This window comes from Gavialis gangeticus, unplaced genomic scaffold (assembly GCF_001723915.1).
Source record: "Gavialis gangeticus isolate Ggan-Ray unplaced genomic scaffold, GavGan_comp1, whole genome shotgun sequence".
Classification (NCBI taxonomy): Eukaryota; Metazoa; Chordata; order Crocodylia; family Gavialidae; genus Gavialis; species Gavialis gangeticus.
In genome coordinates this window covers 157,364,615-157,379,010 of record NW_017729032.1, presented here as the reverse complement: position 1 = coordinate 157,379,010, position 14,396 = coordinate 157,364,615, and the positions used below count along the sequence as shown (strand labels likewise).

Below are 14,396 nucleotides of genomic sequence, written 5' to 3'. Positions count from 1 at the left end.
AGGCTGGCCGAAAACTCCAGTTAATAGAGTATTCGAGTTGTTGAGGTACTGGATAACAGAGTTTTTGCTGTACGTACATTTATAATAGAGTTGTAAAATCTCCATACACTTATCACCCTTCAAATATTTCTCTAGAAGAGTAAGGAGCCTTGGTCTCCCTCTTCCCGCCCCCTCCCTTTTTTTTTTAAGGCAGTCTGCTGAACATGGTCCCCCACTGTTCCTTTTTTGGTTTAATTCTGATCTGATCTTAAAACATCAAAAACTTGCTTAAAGTTATTGTTTCAGGTTGTTTTAAGCTAGACTGCTTGGAGTAACTAAGGAATTACTTCATTAATATCTGACGTATCATTACTTGGTCTTGCTAGGAGGAAGGCATATTTACCATGGTGACCATCTTCTTCTGTAAAGGAACTCTGAGGCCCCCTCTACATGTGTAATCATGCCTTAAGTTGTGACCCATGTTCAACCAGTTAATGGTGTGATAAAACAAGCAGTAAGCTATGAAGTTATTCCAAAAAAATGTGTATTGACTTTGTAGCTTGTTCTAATCACATCATTAATTGAATGTGTGGCTGATTGTACTAGTTCTTCAGTCCTAGCAACCCTGGCATAAGTAATACTCTCTCCATGTATTGGGTCAAAATGTACCGTAGCACTTCTGGAATCAGCAGGGTTTTTTTGTTGGTTCTGCAAATTCTGGAATCCCAGGTGGGGTTTATTTGAAGTATCTGCCCTTCTAATCTTTTTGGATGCTAGTTAAATGGGAAACCAAGATTTCAGCTATTCTTTTTTTACTTCCACTGATATCACGTAGGTGATGCGAGCGTAATCTTTGAAAGAAAACGCTCAAAGACATCTTAATTAATTTTGTCACTTCTACTGTTAACTAGAATTTCTTTACTTTTTAAAGCATTAACTATTTCAGTTTTATATTAGTGAAGTGCTTATTTTCCAGTAGCATGTTTCTGTTGCAGAATTCATATACACCTAGAAACATTTAGAAAGAAAACAGTCCTTTATAGTTAATGTACCCTGTTCCCTACCTTTGTTAATCTTTTATATGTATTTCTCATCATTTTGCTTTTGCACTAAAGCAAACATTGGAATTTGATGGAACAAGACAGTGTATTCATATGCAGAGAGAGGGCACTGGTGATTCATAATGGACAAATGAGCAGTTTTAAAATTGGAGTAAAAGTTGGTTTGTATTTCTTGGAGCACTGGCGTTTTTGATGTTGGAAACTTTTTACATTTTCTGAGTCATGCACAAGTTGTTCCTCACTTGGTTTATAACTTTTTCTCCAATCTCTCCATGGGATTGACAAAAGATAAAATATCTTACTGGACTGTACTAAGCCAGATAGAAAGATGTTTTAGCAGTGAATTTTCTTATTACTGTTTAGCTTTAGATATTTTACAGTTTTTGTAGATTATTTATAAATCTGACATGCTCATCTGCTAATTGATTAGGCATCTAAAAATTCTTTTCTCCCCAGGTGGCTGACATGCTGTTGGAGCTGTGTGTTACAGAATTAGAAGATGTGGCTACTGACTCGCAAAGTGGCCGACTTTCTTCTCAGCCAGTGGTGGTGGAAAGTAGTCATCCATATACTGATGATACTTCCACTAGTGGCACAGTTAAAATACCAGGTACTAAATTATTTGATTTATATGCAAGTAACTTGCAACTCACTCAGTAACTTGCATCTTACTCAGCCATTTTGGGTCTGAAAAATGTTTAAAGCTCAGAAATATATTTTGACGTTTTAGTCACTTTTAGAACAATTTTAGTTTAGATTAACATGTTTCTTACCATAATAAAGGTGCATGATTTTGTTCATCTTTCTTGAACGTGTTTAATAAGTGTGTGTTCCTCCCAAATTAAAGGTGTCTAGCCAAAATAAGAGCAGCTGTGAATCATTGTTGCTTTTTGTTTCAGCAGAAGTTTGACATGACTTGCCCATATTCACATTGTAACTTATCATCAGGCCCAGAGAGATAACTTGGATCTCTTGGGCTGCTGACAGACGTGAAAAACAAACAAGCAGTGCTTTACTGGGAGAGGCATCATGTTAGTTTGATCTAGCTCGTCAGCATCTGTATAGATTGCGTGCTTCAGCGGGGCTTTTGGCAATTTTATCTAAAGCCAGTTTAATCAGCTGTTAGATAAAAAGCACCAAAAAGTGCTGCTGAAACACCTGATCTATACAGACATTGGGCGGGCCAGATCAAACTAACACGATGCCTCTTCTGGACGTGTGCTGTGCTTGATCTGGGGGCTTGCCAAGCTGACAGTAAAGCACTAGGGTTTTTCCCCCCCACATGTCTGTAAGCAGCCTTGTTTATGTGCCTTAAGTATTAGGTCATATTTGTTTTCGTTGTGTGGTGGCGGCTTCATTCTGAGATTATTTAATTTTTTTTCAAGTGTGAGACAACTGATGTAGTTGTTCGTTTTCCCTCAACTACAGATAAGTTTCTTTGAGATTTGCAGCATCAGGCTTAAGGTGTTCTGATCAGTTACGTATACTTGCAAAAACGTTGTTTGTTTGTGAATCTCTACTTATGTACAGCTGAGAGGAAATGAGAGTAGCATACAAATATTGTTACTTGTTTTAAAAAAAATGTTAAAGGTTCATTATTGAGACCTAGATTCCCTCAGAGTATCAGTGCTGAACCAGACAGTATTTCACTTAACTGGACTTTTAAGGGCCTAAGTTTGTTTGTGCCTGCACATGTGTTTTTCTGGTTATTCTTTTTATAATTGCATAATGTTTTTGTTATTTAGGTGCCGAGGGGCTTAGAGTAGAATTTGATCGTCAGTGTTCAACTGAGAGACGCCATGACCCACTCACCATAATGGATGGTGTCAATAGGATAGTTTCAGTCCGATCAGGTGACAAGAGCCACTGGCTTAAATTTGCTTTATTTTTTTGTTGACTTATTTGTTGTTGCAGGTTATTGAATGCTGGATGAAATGTCCTTTTTATATTGATTTATGTTGAATAGGGAATAGACAAGGGGGAAAAACAAACAAACAAGCCCTGTAAATCCGTCTTTAATACATAAGCTGTCTCCAATGCATAAGACTATAAAGTGCTTAACAGAAGTTACTTTTAATCTTTTGTGTTTAAATTCAGTCATTTCTAAAGTGCAAATAAGATTTACAGAATAATTTCAATTATATTTGTGGCTCAAATTATTTTTGAGACTCCATTTTCAAACTCTACTTTTAACATTCCAGTCTTTGTATATCAAGATTGGTAGAAGCTGGTACCTTGTATCGGTAACTTTTCTGGAGAGAACAGTTAATGCACTGTTCTTTTAATTTGCTTTGATTTTATATTTGCTTATTTAGAATTGTTTGCATGATTTATAAAAACTGGGTTCCCTGTCAGCAGTGCATAGGAGCTCAGTGGCTGCCATTTCTATTGGAATAATTTATTTTATGGAAAGCTCTGTCTGTGTAGTGTCATCTCCCTGTCATTATCTTCTGTCTCTGTGAACTAAAATTATTCAGTTAAAACATGAATTTAATCGTGTTCTGAAAGTTTCAGGAAGCAAACAGTGCCTGTGCAGTGGGCTTCATACCATTTTTTGATGTGCATACCTGAGATGCTATTTATTGATCTAGTGCTATCTTTACATTGATTAATAGTTGGGGAAAGTCTTTGAATGTTGAAGTAATTGTGTGTGCTGTTACAGATTCACATGTTAACAACATTTGTCAACAAGAAAATGGCCTTTAAAAGTTCTCTTAACTGCATTTCATGGACATCAGTCCAAATTGAACTAGTAGAGCAGATAAGCCAAACCAAGTTGCTCTGCGAGTCATCTGCATCTAAATTTTTGCAGGATCCCAGGATTCATGAAAAGAACATGCAGTTCCAGTCATGAGTTGGGGGGTAATTAGCAGATGGATCCTTTTGTTACCGGGGTGGGTGCTAGGATCTGAGCTGTACTCAGTTGTGGAGTCCTTATGACTTGTAATGCTGTTGACTTTGCTGGGGCCCAGGCTAGTGAACTCTATGGTAAATCATGAGCCTTTTTTGTTTTGGACTAATATCATGCATAGTTTGTGCTATATATGCATAGGTAAAAAAGTGCAACTTAAAAAGGTGTTAATGGAGTACCTGGGATAACAAGGAGTAACAGCCACAAGTTGATTGAGAGCAGGTTCAGGCTTGATATCAGGAGGCATTACTTTATGGTTAGAGCTGCCAGGCTCTGGAATGGGCTCCCAAGGGAGGCAGTGCTCTCCCCTACCCTGGGGGTCTTCAAGAGGAGGTTGGATAGATATCTGGGCGGGGTGTATGATCCCAGCACTCGTTCCTGCCCAGGGCAGAGGGTCAGACTTGATGATCTGTTCAGGTCCCTTCCGACCCTAGAAACTATGGAGTATCTGTGCTAAAACTTGCAATAGTTTTTCAAAAAATGCTGAACTGCATTGATTCTGGCTGAATTAAGTATATGGGTACTTGTAATAAGCTCCTTATATGCAAGTTACTACAGGCAGTTTATTTGAAGGTCAGTGTTTTCAAATTTGCCCCTCACTTCCACGTGCTCAGGGAGAGCAGAGTCTGACAGTAAGGAGATGGGGAAGGGGCTGCACAGCGAAGAATTTGCAGGGGGAGAGGGCAAGGGAGCTACCTGACCCCCCATTTGTTTTCCCTTCTGTAGCAGTGGGAAGGGGACAAATAAACCTCCAATCATAAGTTTTTTGTACCTGGAAAATTATGCCAGTGTATAAATTTTCCATATATAGAATCTGAGTATTGAGGGATGATCTTACATTCAGGGTTTTCTTATATTCAAGTCAGTATGGTATATTTGATTTGATTTATTTTTAGTTATTTTTATATGCTTCATATACAGCTTATTTTTCTTTGGAGACATGTTTCTAATGCTTACAGCAGTTAGCACTTACAGCTATGTGCAGTTATAAGTAGGGGTGCACCAATTAAAGATTTTCTTGGCTGATACCAATAGCCCATGATTAACCAACCGTATTGGCTGATGCCGATCTCATAACTTATATTTAGAAATAGTGCAAGGCATTTTAAACTACTGACATAAATAAACCTTTTGTTTATTTTCTATTTCTCTCACACTTGCACACACTTTTTATGTTTCTGCTTCTAGAAACATTTTGTAGGAAAATAAAAACAAACACACTAACTTTAACTTACTTTTAAAATGATCATTTTCAATATAAACTTTATATATTTACATAAGGATTTTTATAGCAAAGTCATTATAAAACTCAATATTCAGTTTGTTCTACAAGAATCACCCCAATAAAATTGGAAAAACAGCATAATCATAACAGTGTTGGCTTTAAAATAAATGAGTGAGAAATACAGATCAAGATGTAGAAATTATGAAACAAAAAATGTTGAGAATTATAGTTTTTAGTACTAGAAACCATTGTAGTAAAAAACTATTTACAGTGTTGGTAGAGAAAAGAAAGAAGGAATAAAAGACTTACAGCTTCCTCACTGCTTATTCACAGCTTTAGTGTAGCAAGTGAGTGAGTGGAAGGTTTTTCTTGACAAAAAGCCACACTTCTGCTTTTTGGCACATTAGCCTCTTATCCACAACATGTGAAGCTGCATTGAACATCCTGGCATCTCCACTTCCACACTTCTGCAAGCGTTTTAGGGCTTCATAAACTGGTAGTTGATTTGGCATAGCTTTTTCTTGCCCTGCGTCTTTCTTTTCGGTAGCCATCTTTAGGAAATCATATTCAGTAGCATGGCACATCTTGACATGCTGTATTAAGTTTGTTGTGTTGAAATCTTTAGTGGAGTTGAGTTGCCTCCATACAAAATATTTGCAGCATGTACTTTACAATCACCTATTCTGTTGTTCTTTTCCAACACTTAAAAAAAATCCGTATTGCGCTTCTCCAAGACATTTACAGCTGGTGGAGATCGCACGGTACACACTGCAGCAAATGTATTCTTGCCTCACTGTTAATGCGTCACAGGATTCCATGAGCCAGAAGGCATAATTATTGGTAAACGTTATCGGCTACAATGACCAAAAAAAGCCAATAGCTCATGATGTTATTTCTCTTTTTATTGGGGCTGATCTCATAGCAACTGATATATTGGTGCACCCCTAGTTATGAGTGTAGCTTGAATAATTTTTAATCAGGATGGATGAATATATGCAACTTCATTGTACCAGGTCGTGAGTGGTCGGATTGGTCTAGTGAACTGCGAATTCCAGGGGATGAATTGAAGTGGAAATTCATTAGCGATGGCTCTGTGAATGGATGGGGATGGCGGTTCACTGTTTACCCTATCATGCCAGCAGCAGGTAAAGACTTATATAAAGTTTTATGATAAAAAGTGAGACAAACTTATATGCCTGCATCTCAGTTAACTTTATTGCTTGATTTAGAGCCTCATCAGTGATAAATTTATCTACTTTGTATGTGTGCTTAGTAAACAGAATATGTAAACAGGGTAATGAGAATATATTTATTCATGCCAACTCAAAAGGAAGAGAGGTTGCAATGTTGGCATGTTGGAAGTATTAATTTTACGGTGAGTGCTGAAGATTTTTAGACTTTTGGTCACATAATGAAATTCTTATTTTTACTGAAGAACTAAAAAAATTGGTTTTTTTGCAGGCCCTAAAGACCTCCTTTCTGATCGCTGCATTCTTTCTTGCCCGTCAATGGATTTGGTAACATGTTTGTTGGATTTCCGCTTGAATTTTGCTTCAAACAGGAGTATAGTTCCTCGCTTAGCAGCATCACTTGCAGCATGTGCTCAGCTGAGTGCCCTGGGTACGTGTGCATTTTAAAATGAATCCTCTTGATAACATGCAAAATGAAGCCACCTGATGTGAAGCCACTTACTTTCTTTGTGCTATTTTAGCTGCTGGCCATAGAATGTGGGCCCTGCAGAGGCTACGGAAGTTGCTAACAACAGAGTTTGGCCAGTCTATTAACATCAACCGGATTCTAGGGGATAATGATGGAGAGCTGCGAACTATGGTAAGAACGCCAAAGCTTTTCAATGGTGTCTTGCTCTCATTTGTTAACATTCAAAAGAATGTAAGACTCTTGTACTGGGCAGCTTCAATGATTGATATTATATAGTTAGCCATAGAACAGGGAAAGTACAGTGTTTTACCTCAGCCCACTGGCAGCTAGCTTCAAACTTGTATTGAAAGGACCTTGATTACAAAACGTTAGTTCAGATGTTGTAGCCAGTAAGTTCTTTGCTTCTAAAATTACCAATAAAAATGGCATTTCTGATAAGGGTGCTGGTCTCTTAGGAGCTAGTTTGAAATAATGTTTCATAGCTTACTAAACAGCGGTGGCATCACCCTTCTGTCGCACATAGATTAATTGTTTCCCTTATGTATTTATTAATCAATAAATACATAATTTAACTCTGCTTTTGTTTGCCTCTTCAGAGTTTTACAGGTAGTGCTTTAGCAGCTTTGGTTAAAGGTCTTCCAGAAGCTTTGCAGCGGCAGTTTGACTATGAAGACCCCATTGTGAGAGGTGGCAAGCAGTTGCTTCACAGCCCTTTCTTTAAGGTGACATGATATTAACAGATGGTTAAGTAGCATAGTTCTTTTAGAATTGTGTATTAATAAGCATGCAAAGCAATGATTTACTAAGGTAATGTTTAGACACTCTGCCAGATGTAGAGAGTGTATTCATAGACGCTTGATATATAGAAGAAATGGCCTGAAATTAGGACGATGAAGTTTGGTAAAGATGAATGCAGAGTACTGCACTTAAATTCAAATGTACAACTGGAGATCATTTAGTTAAGTAGCTGTACTTCAGAAAAGGATCTAGGGATTATAGTAGGCCACAAACTGAATCAATATACAGCAAAACGAAAATAGAATACTGTTTATATATTAACAGGAATATACACAGAAGGTAATTATTTGCTGTACTTGGCACTGATGATGCCTTAGCTTGAACTTTCTGTCCAGGTTTAGGCCTTATACTTGAAAATGTAGCCAAGTGGGAAAGTCTAAATGAAGAGAAATAATAAGAGGTTTGTTTTATGTGGAAGGAAATGCTGTAAATGGAAGTTGAAAGAACTGAGTTTGCTTAGTTTGGGAGGAGGGGCGGTCAAGGTCCATAGTTTTGTGGTTAGAGCTGGCAGTGTTAGCAGCATCCATAGTCAGGGGGCAAGCTGAAGTCAATCTGGGGTTCATGTGGTGAGACAGGTTGTTAAAGCAGATGTCAGGATGCAAGCTGAAGTCAAACTGGGGGTTCTGAAATTCAGGGACTGGGTACACAGGCACAGGAATGCAGAAGCAGGCACCAGGGAGGTCGCAGGCAAGAGCTACACGCAGACTGAAGCCAGTTTTGTTGTGCAGCAGGGCCCTGGGGCTGGGAAAGCTCCTCAAAAGCAGTCCTAGAACCAGTCAGTAAGCTCAGGCTCATGTGGCCCTGCTTGGGGGGGTTGAGTGTTGCTAACCTAGTCGCCTGGCTGTAGCTGAGAGGCCTTACAAAACCAATGGACAAAGTCTTTTGCTCTGTAAAGTTTATTGGAAAGATGGTGGTATTCATTTTATTCTGTAGCCATTGCAATTTGTGATATGTTGGAGCAATTGGCTTAGTTGGCAGCAAGTGAGGGTTGGGTCAGATATTTTACATCTAGGTATACAGGTCTGAAGCAGGTCACCTCAAAGTTGTTTGTTTGTCATTCTTAAGGAACAGAAACAAGCATTTGCCAAAAGTAACCTAAGTATATACTTGATCCTTTCACAGAGCAGGGAGTTGGGTTCCAGTTTTAAATTTCTGATTCCATGTTTATTTCTGACCAAGGCTTTATGCTTTTTAAGTATATCACACATGCACTGTAATAAAAATCCAGTATATCATCTAAACTTATTTTTTGGTTTTCCAGGTGCTGGTAGCTCTTGCTTGTGACCTAGAATTGGACACACTTCCTTGCTGTGCAGAGACACACAAATGGGCTTGGTTCCGAAGATATTGCATGGCCTCCAGGGTTGCCGTGGCTCTTGATAAGAGAACACCATTACCTCGTCTTTTCCTTGATGAGGTATTACAGAACTGTTCCTCAAAGAGTAGGGGAACTTGTGAAAGGGTTTATATGAAGTCATGCTTGATGAACATGGGTCTGTAGAAAAAATGTGTGGATTAAGTGTATATCAACTTTAGGGATAACAGGCCTTTTAAGTAATGATACCTAATGCAATGTGATTTTGTAGGTGGCAAAGAAAATCCGAGAATTAATGGCAGATAATGAAAATATGGATGTCCTTCATGAGAGCCATGATGTTTTTAAGAGGGAACAAGATGAACAACTTGTTCAGTGGATGAACAGGTTATTTTTTATCTGTTTTTTGTTATTTTGATCCAGAGACATTTCAAATTTCTGAATGTGTTTTCCAATCTTTCATGGTTTCTTGGTGTTTTGGATCCCTGCAGGAGACCAGATGATTGGACCCTTTCTGCTGGAGGCAGTGGAACTATTTATGGTTGGGGTCATAACCATAGAGGACAGCTTGGAGGTATTGAAGGGGCAAAGGTCAAAGTTCCAACTCCATGTGAAGCCCTTGCCACACTTAGGCCAGTGCAGTTAATTGGCGGTGAACAGACTCTATTTGCAGTAACTGCTGATGGGAAGGTAAGGGTTACAATAAATAACTCTTGATTGATGCCTTGATTGAGCCAATGAAAACTGGCAGAAATTTTACCAAATTACTAGCAGTGGCAAGGTGAACTTGCACATAGTATAATAAAAGTATTTGTTGTAATAAAGAAAACTACTGTAATATACAGAAACAGTTACTACTTCCCAAGTTTGAAGATTGTAGGTCTTCATTTTTTGTAAAATCTTTTGTTTAAAATTATAGATCAAGGGTTTAACTTTGAGCTTTTGATACAATTGTATTTTCCAGCGAGATGATGCCCTAACGATTCTGTTGTGCAGTCACTTAATATTATCTTCTTTAATGATCTGCAGGAGGAATAAATGAGGGGTTAGCGCAGTTGTTAGATGCTGGATACAGGGAGGGCAAAAAAATTAATATGATAAAATGAAATGCAAGGGAATATATGAATAATTCTATGGAAGGAAGAAACCCTGTGAACAATAAGACCCTAGTGGTGGTGGTTGGTTATAGTAGCAAATGAAACTGTTCCCTCTTGATGCACGTAAGTGGCATAAAGTAATAGTATAAAATCTATTCATGTCAGTGGCAATTCCTCAGGTTTTAAATGAGGCCCTTATTTTTTATCTATGGTGTGAAAGGTATTAGTGCTGTTTCTGCTAAATGTTTGAGTGCCATGCTTTAAGAAGCATATAGATAGACATGAAACAGTAGCAATGGAAACAACAGAAAATTAAGGAAAAGTGTAAGTAATTTATCTAACTTATGTAATATAAAAAAATGGAAAGTTAAGTTTTGAAATTGTAGGCGTAATATTCTTCTCATGTATGTTTGCATTGTAATACAAGCCAGCGTCTCACTACTTAGATTCTGTAAATATTGACAGATTTGGGACTGTTTGGTCATAACTGTTTTCTTTCTTTAAACCTATCTTGTGTGAATTTAAAAATATATATATATAGGGATCACTGAGCAAACCTGCACAGTTTTGTGCTTTAAACTATCATTTTGAAGTGCTTGGTGTAAAGGAGGTTTTGTGAATACAGAGTAATAGCTGCTTATCAAAACTAAAACACTTGTAAGTCCTTTCTTCTCCCAAAGGGTCAAGAATATAAATTTAATTTTTGAGCTAACATTGTCTGCTGTTATCAAGTCCATTTGATTTTTTTGAGAAGGGAAGATGCTGAACTACTGCAGAAAGGAAATGTGAGGATCTTAGGAGAATTTCTGTCCCTTGACATGATTGCTTTCATTGTATCATTTGAATTTTTTCCTATTCAGAAAGTAAACTGTATACTCATGTTTTTTCCCCCCCCTTCCCCCCCCTCAATCCATTTAAGCTTTATGCCACTGGTTATGGAGCAGGTGGTAGGCTTGGAATCGGTGGGACTGAGTCAGTTTCCACTCCAACGTTACTGGAATCAATTCAGCATGTCTTCATAAAGAAGGTTGCTGTGAACTCTGGTGGAAAGCACTGTTTGGCGTTGTCTTCAGAAGGAGAAGTTTATTCTTGGGGAGAAGCAGAAGATGGTAAACTGGGTCATGGAAACAGGAGGTAACTCTTGTGAATGTTGTCTTATGAACTGTTGATGCTTATCGGTTCAATTCATAGGATTTATAATGTGTCTAAACATATTTATTTCTGGGTATTAATATTACATGATCTGCGGAAAACCTAGTTCTCCACTTTAACACAGCAATGGACTTCTGGAAATTTGGAGGAAACTGCGGTAGCTTATAAAAAATTTTTTTTAGGGAAAATAGTTGTCACGCAGACTTCTGTAATTATATATTGTATTGTCAACAATGTTCTACTACAGATGTTCAAGTCCTCTACTGCCTAAGTTGAAGGAAAAATTGTAGGACAAAGGGCTTATGACCCAAATGTTCAACATGTCTGCTGCTACTTAGTACGGGCTCCCTGGGACTTCTAGAACCAGGGCATGTGAAGTAATTGGAGGGGTCACCTACTGTGAAGCAGCACACCATTTTCTTTTAGTGATTGTCCAGGCAGTGGCCCACCGTCCCTGTCCATTGTGTTCCCCATTCCTTGGGGAGTGGAGAATTTTGCATAAATATTTCTCAAAATATTTTTACATTTTAAATCATTTTTAAAGTTCACATTTTTTACTGTGGCTTAATTTTAATGAAACCATTTTTATTTCATCTGGAGAGATTTGTGATTTTGAAATTGCATGAAAATCTAAAAGCTATTTAAATATTTAATTGACACTACACAGTCTAAATTAAAATTTTAGCACAATATTCCCCAGTAAGTGGCACTATCCTTATGACTCATGATGAGAAGCGCAAGGGAACTTATTGATAAAGCATTTCTAAAATAGTTTCAACTTGCTGACCTGTAAGATTATGGTTACTGTGAATAACTTAAAATATGTATATATTTTAATACCTTCCAGAATCTGGACCAGAAGTAAGTATTCATGAAAAAGGTCCTTGGGCTTACTTGTAATGCTTCCTTGTTTTTGTGGTGGTGTATCTCAGGCTTTTATTCTAAAAGTATTTTTCTAGCTAAATGTTTCTGTTGTAGCCCTTGTGATCGTCCTCGTGTAATTGAATCTCTGCGAGGTATAGAAGTAGTTGACATCGCTGCTGGTGGAGCGCACAGTGCATGCATCACTGCAGCAGGAGATCTTTATACATGGGGAAAAGGAAGATATGGACGTCTTGGGCATGGGGATAGTGAGGATCAGCTAAAGCCCAAATTGGTGAGAAGACACTCATGTGTTTGGAATATCTGTTTTAAATATTACTCTGCAATTGTTAGAATTGCAGCACATGGAGGATCTGTTTAGAGAAGGTGAGGCTGAATGTATTATGGCTGTTTTAGGAAATATTAGTGGATTTAAGAGTGTAACAAAATTCAGTTACAAAACTGGGCTGTGGGCAAGGAATATCTGGCAAAGGAATGAGACTGCAGAGGAAGAATAAAGTGCTGTGAACACAGTGGCAGCTGGTGCCATAATAATAACAACTAGAATTGATCATTTATCTATATATATCCTACTTGATCCTTCAACAAAAATACCCTTGAACTCCCATTATCAGACTAATGATGTCTGATCTCCTGAAGGAAATGAACTGTCCTGGCAACAAGTATGGGATGTTTGTAGCTCCTTAGTGAGTAAATTCTGCTTCTCCAGCACTAGTATTTCTGTTGTAACTCCTACTGAGAATGAGTAGACATCGTCTTCCCTTGACTAACTCTTCTGTTCTCCCCTTTGCTAGAAGAATATCAGTGGCTTCAATGATGCAAAGTTAATGTCTTGTTGCCAGCTTACTGTTTTATTAAAGCATTTTATAAAATCAGTAGTTATTGCTATTTGATTTGGTATGTTCTCTTTCTGATCCTTTGAGAGGTTTATTTTAAACCTCTGGAAGAGAGATGATCTTCCACTTGGAATAAAGAAGACTTGTGAAGGTTAGGTACTCTGGCTAGTTACTACTCAGACTTCCTGAGTCTCATGGTAACTAGTCTAGAACAGTTTTAGTGTAGACTGGTATTCTCCTATAAAATTTGCATTGTCCTTGAACTGGTAATCTGTTTTACTGCCCATGTTCCACTAGTAGAATAGGGATCTGTTATTTCAGAAGATAATGTTAATTAATTTCAAATTTCTTATTTGGCTGATAAGTAAGCATTTTTACTCAGTTTGTACAATACAAAATGTAAACCAAAATTGAATTTACCAAGTGTATTCCTTGGTTACCTAAAGTATTTCAAGAGAGCTGTTTCTTTTGATTTTTAGATGATTGTAGGTAGAATTTATTGGAGCAAAATAAAAGGAGGAACATAATTTAATTCTCAACTTGGATTCAAAATGGCTAGCTCCTTCCTGACTCTCAATTTAATTATTTTACTGGCTTGTTTCTAAGGTGTTGCAAGTGCTTGGCTTTCCAAAAAAGCCTCTTGAAGTTGAATATTTGACTTAATGTTTTTAGTTGAGTATCTTGGACTACCTTTATATAAACATGATGATGACCATCTTGCAGGTGGAAGCGCTCCAGGGCTATCGTGTGATTGACATAGCTTGTGGCAGTGGAGATGCACAGACGTTGTGCCTGACTGATGATGACACTGTTTGGTCATGGGGTGATGGTGATTATGGGAAACTTGGGAGAGGAGGCAGTGATGGCTGTAAAGTACCAATGAAGGTATTTATATTTTAGTCTTTCCATTCAAAATTTGAATGTGCTTAGAGAAGAGTAATGGAAAGTAGGTTACAAATCCTCTACTACTTTTGAGAGATAAGGATTTGTTAGTTACATTGTTGAGCTCTGCAACCTGGCAAAACACACAAGTGTATTTTCTGACAAATTGTAGGGTTGTACGTAGTTTTAAACAGTAGTGTTGGTTTCAGTATTCCTCACTTTAACTTGGAGAACCTTGCATCAAATATCTACGTGCCCATATATAAATACGAAGAAGTGGTGTAAAGGTGGTACCTACATTTGCATGTGATTTTGGAGTTTTTACAACACATTAGGAAATGGAGGTCAATTAAAATATCTAACAGTGTGAATAATATGTTTTATGATGTTGGGTAGCTTACCATTACTATTTTGATTGCCATTTGTACATTAAACATCCTTTATCCTATATATGCTAAGGAGAAGTTAGGTGCTCTCTGATCAAATAGAAGGCAGAATATAGCAGATAACATATTTAGCAGTTTCCTTAATTTAGTTTCATAAAGTTTAAGGTTTAACTCTTCAATTAAAAAAAAAAAAAAAAAAAAAAATAGCTGGAG

General features: G+C 37.5%; 1 protein-coding gene across 3 annotated transcripts in view; it reads left to right on the top strand.

The window, feature by feature from the left end:
- Nucleotides 1-14,396, top strand: part of HERC2 (HECT and RLD domain containing E3 ubiquitin protein ligase 2) — a 217,422-nt gene that overhangs the window by 176,506 nt on the left and 26,520 nt on the right. For all 3 annotated transcript variants that reach the window (XM_019524227.1, XM_019524228.1, XM_019524226.1), the window contains 12 exons: nucleotides 1,497-1,650; nucleotides 2,786-2,893; nucleotides 6,190-6,321; nucleotides 6,638-6,796; nucleotides 6,888-7,006; nucleotides 7,432-7,557; nucleotides 8,895-9,050; nucleotides 9,220-9,335; nucleotides 9,440-9,638; nucleotides 10,965-11,179; nucleotides 12,176-12,353; nucleotides 13,639-13,800. In XM_019524227.1, the coding sequence (XP_019379772.1) occupies nucleotides 1,497-1,650; nucleotides 2,786-2,893; nucleotides 6,190-6,321; nucleotides 6,638-6,796; nucleotides 6,888-7,006; nucleotides 7,432-7,557; nucleotides 8,895-9,050; nucleotides 9,220-9,335; nucleotides 9,440-9,638; nucleotides 10,965-11,179; nucleotides 12,176-12,353; nucleotides 13,639-13,800 (1,824 nt within the window). The remainder of the gene's footprint in view (nucleotides 1-1,496; nucleotides 1,651-2,785; nucleotides 2,894-6,189; nucleotides 6,322-6,637; nucleotides 6,797-6,887; nucleotides 7,007-7,431; nucleotides 7,558-8,894; nucleotides 9,051-9,219; nucleotides 9,336-9,439; nucleotides 9,639-10,964; nucleotides 11,180-12,175; nucleotides 12,354-13,638; nucleotides 13,801-14,396) is intronic.